Source organism: Dreissena polymorpha, chromosome 1 (assembly GCF_020536995.1).
Source record: "Dreissena polymorpha isolate Duluth1 chromosome 1, UMN_Dpol_1.0, whole genome shotgun sequence".
Lineage (NCBI taxonomy): Eukaryota > Metazoa > Mollusca > Bivalvia > Myida > Dreissenidae > Dreissena > Dreissena polymorpha.
In genome coordinates, this window is record NC_068355.1 from 106,541,020 (window position 1) to 106,556,789 (window position 15,770).

Sequence of the window (15,770 nt, forward strand, 5' to 3'; positions counted from 1 at the left end):
ATGGTACAGGATGTATGTTACAAATCTAAGTTGAACACACATTGTATATGGTACAGGATGTATGTTACAAATCTAAGTTGAACACACATTGTATATGGTACAGGATGTAGCTGCATCCACTTATCAGCCCAGTTTGGGCACACATCTATTGTCGCATACCTGATAGCTAAGGGTCAGGATGTTGACATGCTGGACAAAAATGGAATGACAGCTCTCATGTGGGCCTCATACAGAGTGTTTGTGTAAGTACTGTGCAGATAACATGACTCAATAAAAATTTATTATTGTAAGGCTTATTAACATTTCCAGAACTGAACCATGTATGACTGAATGCTCTAATCATTTACATGTATTTAGTTTTATTGGAACACTTATAGTGATCCATTTAAGCAGTAAAGCAGTTCTTTGAAGCCATATTTAGAACTATATTTTATTAACTCTGATAGTTGGAATGTATGTGAAAATAACTAGCTTACCGTGAACGTCTAAAAAGCAGCAAGGTTAATGAAAACAAACGTGCATCAAGTTCTGGACAATTATTTGTTTGCTTGACTCTTCTATTTCTGTTAAATGCAGATTTGACCCAGTGCGACTGCTACTGACATTCAATGCCTCGGTGCACAAGAGTGATCGGGTGAACGGCAACACTCCACTACACTGGGCCATTGTCACGGGCAACAATGTGGCTGGAAAACTACTACTCAAGGATGGGCCAAATGTTGACGCTGTGAATCTGAAGGTAAATGATATATACATGTAGTGTTAAGAGACTGATTGCTTTATGTTACTTTTTAAGAGAGAATATTTACTCAGTTCAAGAAAACCTTTACATGACTGTAGATCCTGTGAAATAGGAAATTTTGCATATATTTTACCAAGCGTATTATGAAGTAAATGATAAAGTAGTGAATAATAAATGGACTGTGTTAGATTCTGTATTTTATGGTGAGCTTTTGTCTTGCATTGTCAACAGTTACCTTGTGAACATTTTACAGGCAACAATTATTGCCAAATATTCATTTTATTTTGTCAGAACATTTCTCCCCATAAAATCTCTGCAGTGTTTGAAAATGGAGCATGTGAAATTTAAAGCTAGGTCAAATTAAAGAATTAATACTTGAACACACTAGAGGCTACATTTATTGTCCAATCTTCATGCAACTTGTTCACAACATTTGTCTCAAGGTTGAAACTTGGGCATCTGGGGTCAAAAACTAAGTCACTAGGTTAAAATATGGAAGCTTTTGAACCCCCTAAAGGCCAAATGTATCACCCAATCTTATTGAAACTAAGTAAGAATATGTGTTGATATAATATCTGCCAAGTTTGATTCAGAGTCATGTCGCTACAAAACTAGCTCACTAGGTCAAATTTAAGAAAAATCACTTTTGTCAAATAGGTTACTGGTCCAAAGGCACCATGAGAGTTTGCAGTTTTCCTAATGAGGCTATAGTAAAAATATTCAACAACTCTGAAAGTCATATTTTTTTCCCACTTAGCTACTTAGACCATATTAAATTGTGTTGTTTTGATGCCTGGGTCGAGTTTGAAAGTAATTGTGTGTGTTTTCAAAAGCATGACTGCCACATGTTTTGGCAGTTTCAAGTCAGTTATCCTGATATAAAACTTGCTAAGACGATTTGTTGTAATGCTGTCTGGAGTGAGTTTGACATTTGTTCTGGTCCAAATCATTGCTTCCAGGGGGTTTGAGGGTTTTTCTTATATTGCTTTTTGAATCCTTTTGAACGCTCGTAAAGATTAGTATGCCCCCGTATCAAATGATTGGTGGTATATTGTTTTTGGCCTGTCTCTCTGTCATTGTATCTGTGTGTCTGTCACAAAACTTAAAACTTGGTCATAACTTTTGCAATATTGAAGATAGCAACTTGATATTTGGCATGCATGTGTATCTCATGGAGCTGCAAATTTTGAGTTGTGAAAGGTCAAGGTCATCCTTCAAGGTCAAAGGTCATTTTTTTCTAAAAAAGCTGCTCTACAGCTTCAAAGTGGTACAGTAGGGGACATTGTGCTTCACAAACACAGCTCTTGTTTGTCAAATCATCATGAAACCTACCCTGAACCTTAGTTCTAATTTATTAATTATTAAGAAATAATACTTAATTCTGCTGAGTTTGAAAATGGTTCTTAACCTTTGGAAAACATGTCCACCAGGGGCAGTTGCCCTATAAGGCTGCAGTAAACCTTGCGAACTGTTAAGAAGTTACAATTTTTTGCACAAATCACCATAAAACTTAAACATTTGTTCTAATACTATCTTATGAAAGTTCAAAAAAGGTGTGTGATTAAAAGCAAAGTCCGAAGCCACATTTATCATACACACATCTCAAAAGCTGCTTAGAAGTTCTAACCTCAGAAACCTTTTGGTATAAGTACATTTATGTGTGTACATATTGTTTAATATGTTAGAATGTTGATAGGGAGAGACACCATTGGACCTAGCCATCCAGCAGAAAAACCCGGGCATGGTGAAACGTCTGAGAGAAATACGTCTGGAGAAAGGTCTAGACACACAGCACTGTCTAATCAAGGTCGTTGCTAACAAGGTCGGGCTTTATTTGAAATTATTAAGAAATTTATTAATGTCAGGCGTTTCTCATTCTTTATTATTGAATGTAACGATGCAGCAACTGGGTTATTGTTCTATTTGTCATGTTTCTTCTCCGAAGAGATGCAATTTTTAAAATGGACTTCTCACTGTTTTGCAAAATTCCAATTTTCTAGAACAATGTCATATTTTTTAACTCTTTCAGTGCGGGAACCGAGTTTTGAAGGCCTTTGCAAACAGTTTGGATCCAGATGAGACGCCACAGAACGTGGCGTCTCATCTGGATCCAAACTGTTTGCTATTCTGATAGTATTCTTTGAAAACAAATCGAAGAAAATGCTAATTTTAGAAATTCAGCAGACAACATTTTAGCAGAAGACAAATTTCCCAGCATGCAAAGGGTTAAAAACAATATGTGCAGTATATTCAAACAAGCAAAAGAACACTCCTGTTTTAGAAACTTGTTAAAAGGATATGCTTTTATAATAATAGTCATTAATAAAAATTGGACAAAATGATAAAGCATTTATATCTCTCACATTGATGTTGCAAAAAAGTCGACTTTGCACATAGCACATAACATTAAGACTGCCATCCAAAATAAAAAGGCTGTAGGATGTATTGGTAGCACATTAGCTTTTTGTTTGCACAGTTTCACACCCCAGGGGAGGTACATTACAAATAATATTTTTCCTTGTAATGATAATTATTTAAAACAATACTTAATATTTCAGTTTTGTTAGTTAATCCATTTAATGGCATTCTTCAATCAAAGTACTCAATGTACTGGTGGGGCGATTTTGCTCACATTTTTCAGTCGTTAAAACACTATAAACCTTGATGCCAACCAATCACCTTTATTGAAGAAAACAGATGGAAGTAAGGAAGGGTGACCATGGTGACAGGCTGTCAACATTATATGATTTAGCTATCGGGGTTAAATGTGAATGCTTTTTAAAGCAAGTGCTTGTCGTATTTGCCAATTGATAGCTAAACTGCGAAGATATAATACACTAACCCAGTTCCAAACTTAACATAGATCTTTTAAAGACAATCATTGCAGAAATTTTTTATTAGTACAGTAAGATTTGTGGATCGTTATTGTCGAAGTACTCGGGCCTCCGTGTGTGTCCAAGTATAAAGTTAATCCATTGAGTATCAAGTAAGATACGGCAAATGTTAGTTTTTGAGCAATCGGATACTAAAGGTCAATGTCAACCAGGGGTCAAGCTAAAAAAAGTAAACAGAAAGATATTTTCCAAAGGGGTGTTATGTCGAAGAATTAAGTAAATCCATTCAATAATAGGGAAAAAAGTATCACCTACATGGTACTCGAATCATGACCCCGTGCTTAACAGTATCTTGCTGTACCGACTGAGCTAGCCGGACGAACACAGTAATCTTCGAAAAACGTATAATTAAAAAAATCAAAGAATTTCCGGTAGCTTTGACATCTTCTGATTGGTCATTTTCTGCAAAGGAAAATACCGATGTACTTCGTCACAGTACTTTTTATGGCGCATTAATCATCCGATCGGAGCTATTTTGCTTGCGAATGCAGAATCTGGAGATGCAAAGTGGTTGGATGCAGTAACGGATTCTTTGGTTTATGTATATAATGTTACCTCTTGGGCGAATTGAAGAAGGCAATCGCCCCAAAAATATTAAAACCTATTATCAAGTTATTTTAATTGTTTGGTACATATACTATGGTACTTATCCTAGCTTTCTTCATGCATCAGCAGTTTGATTCTACAGATGCATGATATCATATACATCATGAAGGCAACTTGTATCTTCTTGTAATTTACTCCTTAATTATGCCCCCCTTCAAAGAAGAGGGGGTATATTGTTTTGCACATGTCGGTCCGTCCGTCTGTCCATCAGATGGTTTTCGGATGATAACTCAAGAACGCTTAGGCCTAGGATCATGAAACTTCATAGGTACATTGATCATGACTTGTAGGTGAGTCACCTCTATTGATTTTGAGGTCACTAGGTCAAAGGTCAAGGTCACAGTAACTCAAAGTAGTAAAATGGTTTTCGAATGATAACTCAAGAACACTTACGCCTAGTATTATGAAACTTCATAGGTACATTGATCATGACATGCAGTTGACCCCTATTGATTTTTAGGTTAAAGGTCAAGGTCACAGTGACTTGAAATAGAAAAACGGTTTACGGATGATAACTCAAGAATGCTTATGCCTAGAGTCATGAAACTGTATAGGTACATTGATCATGACTGGCAAATGACCCCTATTGATTTTAAGGTCACTAGGTCAAAGGTCAAGGTCACAGTGACTCGAAACAGTAAAATGGTTTCCAGATGATAACTCAAGAAAGCTTATGCCTAGGATCACGAAACTTCATAGGTACATTGATCATGACTGGCAGATGACCCTTATAGATGTTCAGGTCACTAGGTCAAAGGTCAAGGTCACGGTGATTCAACACAGTAAAATGGTTTTCGAATGATAACTCAAGAATGCTTACGTCTAGGATCAGCAAACTTCATAGGTTCATTGATCATCACTCGCAGATGACCCCTATTGATTTTCAGGTCACTTATTCAAAGGTTAAGGTCATAGTGACTCAAAAAAGATAAATGGTTTCCTGATGATAACTCAAGAATAATTAGGCCTATGATCATGAAACTTCATAGGTACATTGATCATGACTGGCAGAAGACCCCTATTGATTTTCAAGTCACTAGGTCAAAGGTCAATTCACAGTGAAACGTATTCACACAATGGCTGCAACTACAACTGACAGCTCATATGGGGGGCATGCATGTTTTACAAACAGCCCTTGTTTAACATATGCTTTGACTCTGAAAGTTCATTTTTATGTCCGCTGTGATACACTGTCACTTCTCGCCTTCACACCTATCTTACTGTACCTACGGGCTATGTTGTGTTTCAGGATATGCGGCGGCGGGCGATGTTTGTGTTCCCGTTTGTTCTGCTGTTCACAATAGGCTACATTCCAGAGTGTAGCCTCTCACTGCAGATCAAGGCGCTTCTTGCGGGCCTGCTCTTTCTTTTCTGGAGGACATGCTCATAGTAGGCACATGTTTTATAACTTGGATGGTTGTCTTTATTGATGTGGATCATTTCCGAAAAGTTTGCTGTTTATTAATGTACAATCTTCATTTGCCATTTTACAATAAGTTTATTGTAAAAGCTATTTTACAATAAGATTATTTGGTATTCAATTTTTATTTTTCCCCAAAAAATTATCTGCAAATCAATTTGTTTGTATAGATGTTCTTTTAAAGTATGGATTTGGTTAATCTTATTTACTTTGAACATATCATTTGGTACTTAGGTTATATCCTTAGATACTTAGATATATGCATGAGTTACACAAATGTAGAAAATGAAAATTGAACAAATTAAAACAACATCTAGTATCATGTTTATAAAGATCAAGTCAATGTTAATCGTTTCGAATACCTTAAGCTTTGTACCTTTACACAGACATCTATTTGTGTATTTCAGTTTCCTGTTTGATGATCGCCTCTGGGAGATCATGCCATTGGCCTGGTACCTGGCTACCAAGCTGTGGATGTACACTACATGGATCATCTACCTTCACCAATATATCCTTGACCTGCTGCACCATGTCTTGTGCAATGCATTTTGTGGTTCTGAGTTTGAATTCCATTGAATAATTATAAAAGGTTTCCACAAATCCTCAGAGATAGATTCCACATTGATAATGTCCTCAGAGATTGATTCCACATTGATAATGTATGTGCAGCTTAGGATAAGAATATCTCTTTTCATAATATCAGACATTTATAATTATGTGTGCACAGAGCTTTTTTTATGTCCCCCACTATAGTAGTGGGGGACATATTGTTTTTGCCCTGTCTGTTGGTCTGTCTGTCTGTTGGTCTGTCTGTTGGTCTGTCTGTTTGCGCCAACTTTAACATTTTGCAATAACTTTTGCTATATTGAAGATAGCAACTTCATATTTGGCATGCATGTGTATCTTATGAAGCTGCACATTTTGAGTGGTGAAAGGTCAAGGTCAAGGTCATCCTTCAAGGTCAGAGGTCAAATATATATGGCCAAAATCGCTCATTTTATGATTACTTTTGCAATATTGAAGATAGCAACTTGATATTTGGCATGCGCGTGTATCTCATGGAGCTGCACATTTTGAGTGGTGAAAGGTGAAGGTCAAGGTCATCCTTCAAGGTCAGAGGTCAAATATATGTGGCCCAAATCGCTTATTTTATGAATACTTTTGCAATATTGAAGATAGCAACTTGATATTTGGCATGCACATGCATCTCATGGAGCTGCACATTTTGAGTGGTGAAATGTCAAGGTCAAGGTCATCCTTCAAGGTCAGAGGTCAAATATATGTGGCCCAAATCGCTTATTTTATGAATACTTTTGCAATATTGAATATAGCAACTTGATATTTGGCATGCATGTGTATCTCGTGGAGCTGCACATTTTGAGTGGTGAAAGGTCAAGGTCATCCTTCACAAGTTCAAGGTCATCCTTCAAAGTCAAACGTCATATAGGGGGACATTGTGTTTCACAAACGCATCTTGTTAAACTCCATATTTATATGATTTATACATAATCATTATACTTCATTCTAAAGCATATCTGTTGTCATACTGAAAAAAAGCACAAAATTGAACATAATTCTACCTTTATTTATAACGATGTCATTTTGAGGAAAAAAAGTGATATTGGCTAACATAGATGTGTGCAAGCTTTGTATGTGTTGTAATTGAAGTCTGATTTTTGAGTGGCATGTCTGTGTGTGGTTTCCTTAACAACGCTCACTTGTGGCTCCCAGCCTTGCCCATGAGGCTGCCTTCTGGCTGGTGTCCGTCCTGCTCACATACAACTTCTGCATGGCCTGGAGGACTGACCCTGGAGTCATCAAGGCAGACAGAACCAAGAAAATACAGGTGGGCTTTCATTGCACTTGGGCAGGAATTTGGGAGAGTTAAAATACAGTTTCAAATCTTATATACAGTCTTCTTGATATATGTCAATGTCAACTTTATATGTTTGAAATGGTAATTAAAAGCATGAGACGTCAAATGATACCATACTTACATAGACCTGACTAGCATAGACCCGACTGACATGATGAAAAAAATAATTGAATTTTACTGCTGGTTAGAAAAGTTGGTAATGGTAGAAAGTGTACTGATATCTTTATTTAAATCCTCACTGTATATAATTAAATTAATATTATCAAAATCATTCTGTGGTTGAGGGTATTTGACTATGATATATGATCCTCTGGGAAAATGGTTCTTTATGCATGCATGTTAAGTGTCTTTCCAGATTGCACAGGCTCATAGTAGACAACACTTTTGTACATGCATAATGCTGGGTTTCCCCAGAGTGAGGCTCATATGTTTTATTTTGCCCAATATGTTATGGGTTGTAGACTGCCCAATATGTTATGGGTTGTAGACTGCCCAATATGTTATCGGTTGTAGACTGCCCAATGTGTTATGGGTTGTAGATTGCCCAATGTGTTATGGGTTGTAGACTGCTCAGAAGCCATTTATAATATTTATAATTTTCAGGGTATTCTTGACCTGGCCGAGTCCCAGTCATTTAACTTGAACCAGTTTTGTACAACCTGCCTCATACGCCGTCCCATCCGGTCCAAACACTGCTCGGTGTGCAACAAGTGTGTGGCAAAGTTTGACCACCACTGTCCATGGGTAGACAACTGTATCGGTATGTGCAGAAAAGAAAAGCAATCATGTTCATCTACTTTTTATTCCCCGCCAAAGGCGGAGCGATATAAAATTGGTGTTGTTTGTCATTCTGTCCGTCACAAAAATTTAATTTTGGTGGAGGATATAAGATCAATGAATTTGCTTGTTATAAATTATTTATATGCTTAAAATAAGATTGTCCATTGTGCTTGCATGATGGTACTAAAATTATATTTTACACAGAGATTGCAGCTTATGGAGTCATTTTTAAACAGAAACATTTTGTGTATTGACAAAATGTGTTAGCAAAAATCATAAAATTATTAATGGTATTAAAATGTCAGTAGTAGTCATTTTATCTATTAACACATGCTTTGACAGCAGGTTTAAATTCAACTGGATGGGGTCAATCAGTTTCATGTTTATCTCGTGCACAATTTCTTTATACCTTACACATAACGTCTTTTAGTAATTAAAATTTTAGTTCTTTTATTCTTTGAAAAGTACGAGCTATACTACTGACTTAAATGTCAGCTAACAAAATAACAACATCCACGTTTCTACTAAAGGTATTCAAGTGATCGAAAAGTTTTGAATCAATTTCTTTTGCATTGATCAGCCATAATAAAACTTTGGATGAAGGCCAAGTTGATAAGTCAAGCTCCCTGTCCTTTGGCAGCTCTTGTTTTTATGCCACCGGATCGATAGATCGGGGGTATATTGTTTTTGTCCTGTCAGTCTGTCTGTCTGTCTGTCATTCTGTCCCAAAACTTTAACCTTGGTTAAAGTTTGATAACTTTTGCAATATTGAACATAGCAACTTGATATATACCATGCATGTGTATCTCATTGAGCTGCTCATTTTGAGTGGTGAAAAGTCAAGGTCATCCTTCAAGGTCAAAGGTCAAATATCTTTTCTTTTTTTTTCTGAAACTTTAACCTTCTTTAAAGTTTTATCATAACTTTTTTAATATTGAACACAGCAACTTCATCTTTGGCATACATGTGTATCTCGTGGAGCTGCACATTTTGAGTGGTGAAAGGTCAAGGTCATCCTTAAAGGTCAAAGGTCAAAAATAAAAATTCATTTCTCCTTTCAATCTCTTACTTACTTCTCGTGGAGCTGCACATTTTGAATGGTGAAAGGTCAAGGTCATCCTTCAAGGTCAAAGGTCAAATATATCGCTTCAAAGCGACGCAATAGGGGGCATTGTGTTTCTGACAAACACATTTCTTGTTTAATCCTTCAAAAGTAACTTAATCTATTAAAACTAAAACAATTGCCACAGTCAAGTATTATTTGCACAGTACATCTGAACCTGGCACGAGAGTGGGCATGCAGAATGTCCTGCTCTTTTTTTTTGCATTAACAAAATATAACAGCAATAAAATAAGTTGCATTACAATATATGTCACTTTATACCTGAGCAATTATACAATCAGTCTAACACATCCTAATGCATAATATTGGTTATAAATATATTTTTCCCTATAACATTAGGACCTTGAAATTACCACAGGTGTTACCATAGTATGGATAATGGTAAAAATAGTAATCATTTCTGTAAGGTTATATGTACTGCTCTCACGAAACTATATGCTTCAAATGTTCACATGCATAAAATCTATTTCCATTTTACCTGTTTAACTTGCAGGTGCAAATACACACAAATACTTTGTTGGCTACCTATTCTTCCTGGAAATGCTAATCTGCTGGTGTTTATATGGCTGTGTATGTTGTAAGTACGGTAACAGAGCATTCATGTGGTTTTACAGTGAGTGTGTATGAATACTAGGAATGTTAATGTGAAGGTTGTTGAAAAACGTCTGTTGTTTTATAGTACCAGATATAAGATAGGCTTTGTTTGTGAGATTCATAAAGGAAACAACATAACCCATTTCCACTCAGAGGCAAAGTGAAAATGGCTATGTGCAAACAGTATAAAATTGGAACAGCCTGCAAGTAACTTGCAGTCTGTTCAGGTTTTATGCTTTTTCCTGCTCATCAGTATCTAAGGGTTGGAAATGAAGCCTTTAAAACTAAGAAAGGTTATTAAATTTAACTTTCTATGGGACTACAAATGCGTAAAAATATGTATCTTAAGTGGTAAAGTGTTAAACAATAATTTGTATGAGACACACATAAACTCGTTAAACATTTTGATATCACTTTCTTGATTCAGAGTTGTTTTATTTCAACAATTTTGCGCAAATCATGAATAAAAGAACCAGAATGCATCATTCCATGTAGATTTATGTGCAATCGTGGATGCAAGCCATGCTGTTCTATTGCAGACTGGAAGGCTAATTGTGAGGCAGTGCATTTCTATGAGGATGGGATCACAGGCAGCCTGTGGAAGATTGTGAAGCCCTCTCCGTGGGTGTTCTGGATCTCATTGAACTGCATGCTTCACTGCCTCTGGGTTGGGGCTTTACTGGGCTCCCAGCTCTATCAGGTGAGTACCTGAGTGGGCTATTGGGCAGTGTATTTTATATGGATGTGGTGAAACCTTGTGAACACTCTAGTGGTCACATTTATTATACAAAGAAAAGCTGCTAATAAGAGTTTAGTACCTTTGGTTTTTAGGTGAGCAACCTAGATCTTTGGCTCTCTTGTTTTTTTCTGTATGTGGCAATATTTGTTGTCAAGATATATGCCCTTGAACTTTTGAAATTGATGCAAATAACATGAAGCTTTTTTTTGTCTTTTGAGTGTGAAGTATAAAAAACTCACTTTTTAAACTAATTTTTAATACTCAAGAATTGCAATTAAATAAGCCAAGGCCTGATTATGTTAACTGAATATTGTATCATATTTTCTGACATCTTTTTCAGACTTAAGATGAATCTTTTCAATTGTGAATGAAAGGTTTACTTTTGAGTTCCTGGTTTACCTCTGGTGTCATATCTCTGCAGGTGATGTGTCTGGGTGTAACGACCAATGAGAGGCTGAACCAGGCCCGCTACTTCTACATGGACGCCATGAGCAAAGCACGGGCTGCGGGCAAGGCACCTCAAGAACAGAATCACCACGGTCACTCACATGGCATGGGGGACAAACAATGCCACACGGACCACTCACGCAAACAGTATCAGAACCCATTTCAGTGAGTACACTACAATTATTGCGTCGTTTTTGTTTACTTGTTTAAAGAAATATGTTGCCTTTTGCAAATATAACCTCCTTAAAAGTGGTCTTTTGTGGCTGAATTGTGTGGTTTGTTTGGTCCATCACTTCAATTTACCAAATCACACTTCAGGGGTTACCCAGTTTATCTTTACTAATAAAACTTACCTTGCCCATTAACTGACAACTGCTACACTTTAATCAGAGGTAGGGAGAGACTCGCCATAGAAAAGATTTCTTTAAAAAGCCCAAAAGTTATGTAGCCAGACTGGGATCGAACCTTTGATCCTCAGATTTGTTGTCCAGACCTCTACCATTGATTGAGTTAGCTGGTGTATAACTTTATGTTTGTAATATGAAACTGTTAAACTGAGATTTGTTAGTTTTTGTATTACAATAAAATGTGCTTGTTGTAAATGAAGCCTAGATTATTTGCCGAGTGATATTTACAGGCTTCATCATGCAGTTTTATAAGTTCAGCATTTGTATAGGACGAATACCGAACACTATTTGTCATACTTATTTTTTTCAGTAGGGTTCCTTTCATATTTATACGCCCGTTTTTAAAAACGGGATGTATTATAGTTTCACCCTTAGCGGGCGGCGGTGGGCTGACGGCGGGCGGGCGGCATCCACAGCAGCGTCCGCTCTCTAATTAAATAGTTTTTATCGGATCTTCACCAAACTTGGTCAGAAGTTGTATCTAGACAATATGTAGGTCAAGTTTGAATATGGGTCATGCCGGGTCAAAATCTAGGTCACGGGTCACTGTGCATTTCAAGGATTAAGCATGGTGTCCGCTCTCTTATTGAAGTAGTTTTCATCCAATCTTCGCCAAACTTGGTCAGAAGTTGTATGTAGACAACATCTGGGTCAAGTTCGAATATGGGTCATGCCGGGTCAAAAACTTGGTCACGGGGTCACTTATTGCATTTCAAGGATTTAGCATGGTGTCTGCTCTTTTTATGCTCCCCCAAAAAATTTTGGGGACAGCATATAGTCGCCGCTTCGTCTGTCCATCCGTGCACAATTTTTGTCCGGGCTATTTCTCAGCAACTAATGACCAGAATTCAATGAAACTTTATGGGAAGCTTCACTACCAAGAGGAGATGTGCATATTATCAGCAGGTTCTGGTCGGATGATTTTTCACAGAGTTATGGCCCATTGAAATTTTTCATTTACTGTACATATAGTGCAATTCTTGTCCGGGCTATTTCTCAGCAACTAATGACCGGAATTCAATGAAACTTTATGGGAAGCTTCACTAACAAGAGGAGATGTGCATATTATCAGCAGGATCTGGTCGGATGATTTTTCACAGAGTTATGGCCCTTTGAAATTTTTCATTAAATGCACATATAGTGCAATTCTTGTTCGGGCTATTTCACAGCAACTAATGACCGGAATTCAATGAAACTTTATGGGAAGCTTCACTACCAAGAGGAGATGTGCATATTATCAGTGGGTTCTGGTCAGATGATTTTTCACAGAGTTATGGCCCATTGAAATTTTTCATTTACTGTACATATAGTGCAATTCTTGTCCGGGCTATTTCTCAGCAACTAATGACCGGAATTCAATGAAACTTTATGGGAAGCTTTACTAACAAGAGATGTGCATATTATCAGCAGGTTCTGGTCGGATGATTTTTCACAGAGTTATGGCCCTTTGAAATTTTTCATTAAATGCACATATAGTGCAATTCTTGTTCGGGCTATTTCTCAGCAACTAATGACCGGAATTCAATTAAACTTTATGGGAAGCTTCACTACCAAGAGGAGATGTGCATATTATCAGTGGGTTCTGGTCAGATGATTTTTCACAGAGATATGGCCCTTTGAACATTTATTTAAAAAAATTCTTGTCCCCCCAACTACTGTGCCCTAAAGACATTTCCTTTTATCTGAATATATAGTGCAATATTGTGACCAAAAAAACGTTTGGGGAGCATCAGCCGTCTCCGACGGTTTCTTGTTTTGAAGTAGTTTTCATCCGATCTTCACCAAACTTAGTCAGAAGTTGTATCTAGACGATATCTAGATCAAGTTCGAATATGGGTCATGCCGGGTAAAAATCTAGGTCACAGGGTCACTTAGTGCATTTCAAGGATTTAGCATGGTGTCCACTCTCTTATTTAAGTAGTTTTCATGTAATCTTCAACTCATTTGGTAAGAAGTTGTGTCTAAATGATACCTAGGTCAAGTTCAAATATGGGTCATGCCAGGTCAAAAACTTGGTCACGAGGTCACTTAGTGCATTTCAAGGATTTAGCATGATGTCTGCTCTCTAATTGAAGTAGTTTTCATCAGATCTTCACCAAATTTGATCAGAAGTTGTGTCTAGATGATATGTAGGTCAAGTTCAAATATGGGTCATGGTAAAGTTATCAAGTTGTCCAAAACCTTCAAACGGGCGTATCTAGTGACAGTTTGGCACTCTTGTTTATACATCCAGTCATTGATTTTTGGATCACTGTGCATGTTTTCTTTTCAGTCGTGGCATCTTCAAGAATTTAATAGACCTATTTGGTTGCCGGTGTTTTGGTTTGTTTCGCCCCAACAAAGTGGACTGGTTCAACTTGTTTGACATTCCTGGCAATGAAGTGAGCAGCAAGAAGATAACCCTTAATGTCCAGAGGGATAACTACCAGTTTGTGTGAAATCCTACAAACCCATAGTAATGAACAATTTTGTATTACAAATCAATATGGATAGTTTTGTTGGATTTGTGCATAATAATTTTTTTGATTAATTTTAGCAAATGTCCAAACATTGTTATTCCATTGTTATTTTTTAATTTCAGTTTTAAATGTTTGCTCGCATCAGGTGTCAGTTTTCCACAGAACTTTTATTAAACATTGAATTGATGAGCAGTGGTTTAAACTAATTATAGTGACATTGGTAGGTTGACTTTCTCCCACCTTTTGTTAGTATTTCCTGCTATTGTGATACTGTCCCAGTTGCTTAATATCAAAGTATTTATTTCCATGTTTTTCCATATTAGCCCTTTCCATGTGTATATTTATAATATTTTCATACTATATGTTTTCTTATTGTAAACAATGAAACTATTGAACAAAGTCTATCACTTCATATCAGTGAACCTCTCTGTTCTGATGGGGTTTTATCGTAATGAGTTTTGCTATCCAAACAAAATTGCTCCTGTGTTTTATTTTTATACGCCCGTATAAAATACGGGACGTATTATGTGAAACCCCTTGGCGGCGGGCGGCGGGCGGCGGGCGGAAGGCATCACTTTGTCCGGACTCTAATTCAAATTGTATTCATCCGATCTTCACCAAACTTGGTCAGCAGTTGCATCTAGTTGATATCTAGGCCAAGTTCGAATATGGGTCATGCCGGGTCAAAAACTAGGTCATAGGGTCAATAAGTGCATTTTCAAAGGGGCCACTTTGTCCGGACTCTATTTCAAATTGTATTCATCCGATCTTCACCAAACTTGGTCAGCAGTTGCATGTAGTTGATATATAGGCCAAGTTCGAATATGGGTCATGCCGGGTCAAAAACTAGGTCATAGGGTCAATTAGTGCATTTTCAACGGCGCCACTTTGTCCGGACTCTAATTCAAATTGTATTCATCCGATCTTCACCAAACTTGGTCAGTAGTTGCATCTAGTTGATATCTAGGTCAAGTTCGAATATGGGTCATGCCGGGTCAAAAACTAGGTCACAAGGTTACTTAGTGCATTTCAAGCATTTAGCATGGTGTCCGCTCTCTAATTGAAGTAGTTTGCATCTGATCATCACCTAATTTGGTCAGAAGTTGAGTCTAGATGATATGTAGATCAAATTCGAATATGGGTCATGCCGGGTCAAAAACGAGGTCACGATCGGACACATAATGAATTTCAAGCATTTAGCATGGTGCCCGCTCTCTAATTGAAGTAGTTTTCATTTGATCTTCACCAAATTTAGTCAGATGTTACATCTAAATGATATCTAGGTCAAGTTCAAATATGGGTCATGCCGGGTCAATAACTAGGTCTCGAGGTCACTTAGTGCATTTCAAGCATTAAGCATGGTGTCCAAAACCTCCGAACGGGCGTATCTTGTGACAGTTTGGCACTCTTGTTTATGTTTAAGATGTTGCATGTTCAAGTTTATTGTTATACCCCCACAAACGAAGTTTAGGTGGGTATATAGGAGTGAACTTGTCAGTCGGTCGGTCTGTCTGTCGTTCGGTCCGTATTAAGTGTCCGCTCTCTAATTAAAGTTCTTTTCATCCGATCTTCACCAAACTTGGTCAGATGTTGTATCTAGATAATGTCTAGGTAGAGTTCGAATATGGGTCATGACGGGTTAAAAACTAGGTCACACGGTCACTAAGTGCGTTTTAAACAATG

The 15,770-nt window shown here is 37.2% G+C and overlaps 1 protein-coding gene across 2 annotated transcripts in view; it reads left to right on the forward strand.

Moving 5' to 3' along the window:
- The window catches only part of LOC127865180 (palmitoyltransferase ZDHHC17-like), a 39,814-nt gene extending 25,234 nt beyond the window's left edge, over nucleotides 1–14,580 (forward strand). For both annotated transcript variants that reach the window (XM_052405151.1, XM_052405150.1), the window contains exons 5-15: nucleotides 104–242; nucleotides 577–739; nucleotides 2,439–2,564; nucleotides 5,492–5,631; nucleotides 6,070–6,170; nucleotides 7,381–7,508; nucleotides 8,142–8,298; nucleotides 9,935–10,018; nucleotides 10,575–10,735; nucleotides 11,196–11,386; nucleotides 13,901–14,580. In XM_052405151.1, coding sequence (XP_052261111.1) covers nucleotides 104–242; nucleotides 577–739; nucleotides 2,439–2,564; nucleotides 5,492–5,631; nucleotides 6,070–6,170; nucleotides 7,381–7,508; nucleotides 8,142–8,298; nucleotides 9,935–10,018; nucleotides 10,575–10,735; nucleotides 11,196–11,386; nucleotides 13,901–14,066 — 1,556 coding nt within the window. In that variant the 3' untranslated portion in view covers nucleotides 14,067–14,580. The remainder of the gene's footprint in view (nucleotides 1–103; nucleotides 243–576; nucleotides 740–2,438; nucleotides 2,565–5,491; nucleotides 5,632–6,069; nucleotides 6,171–7,380; nucleotides 7,509–8,141; nucleotides 8,299–9,934; nucleotides 10,019–10,574; nucleotides 10,736–11,195; nucleotides 11,387–13,900) is intronic.
- Nucleotides 14,581–15,770: the final 1,190 nt, after the last annotated feature.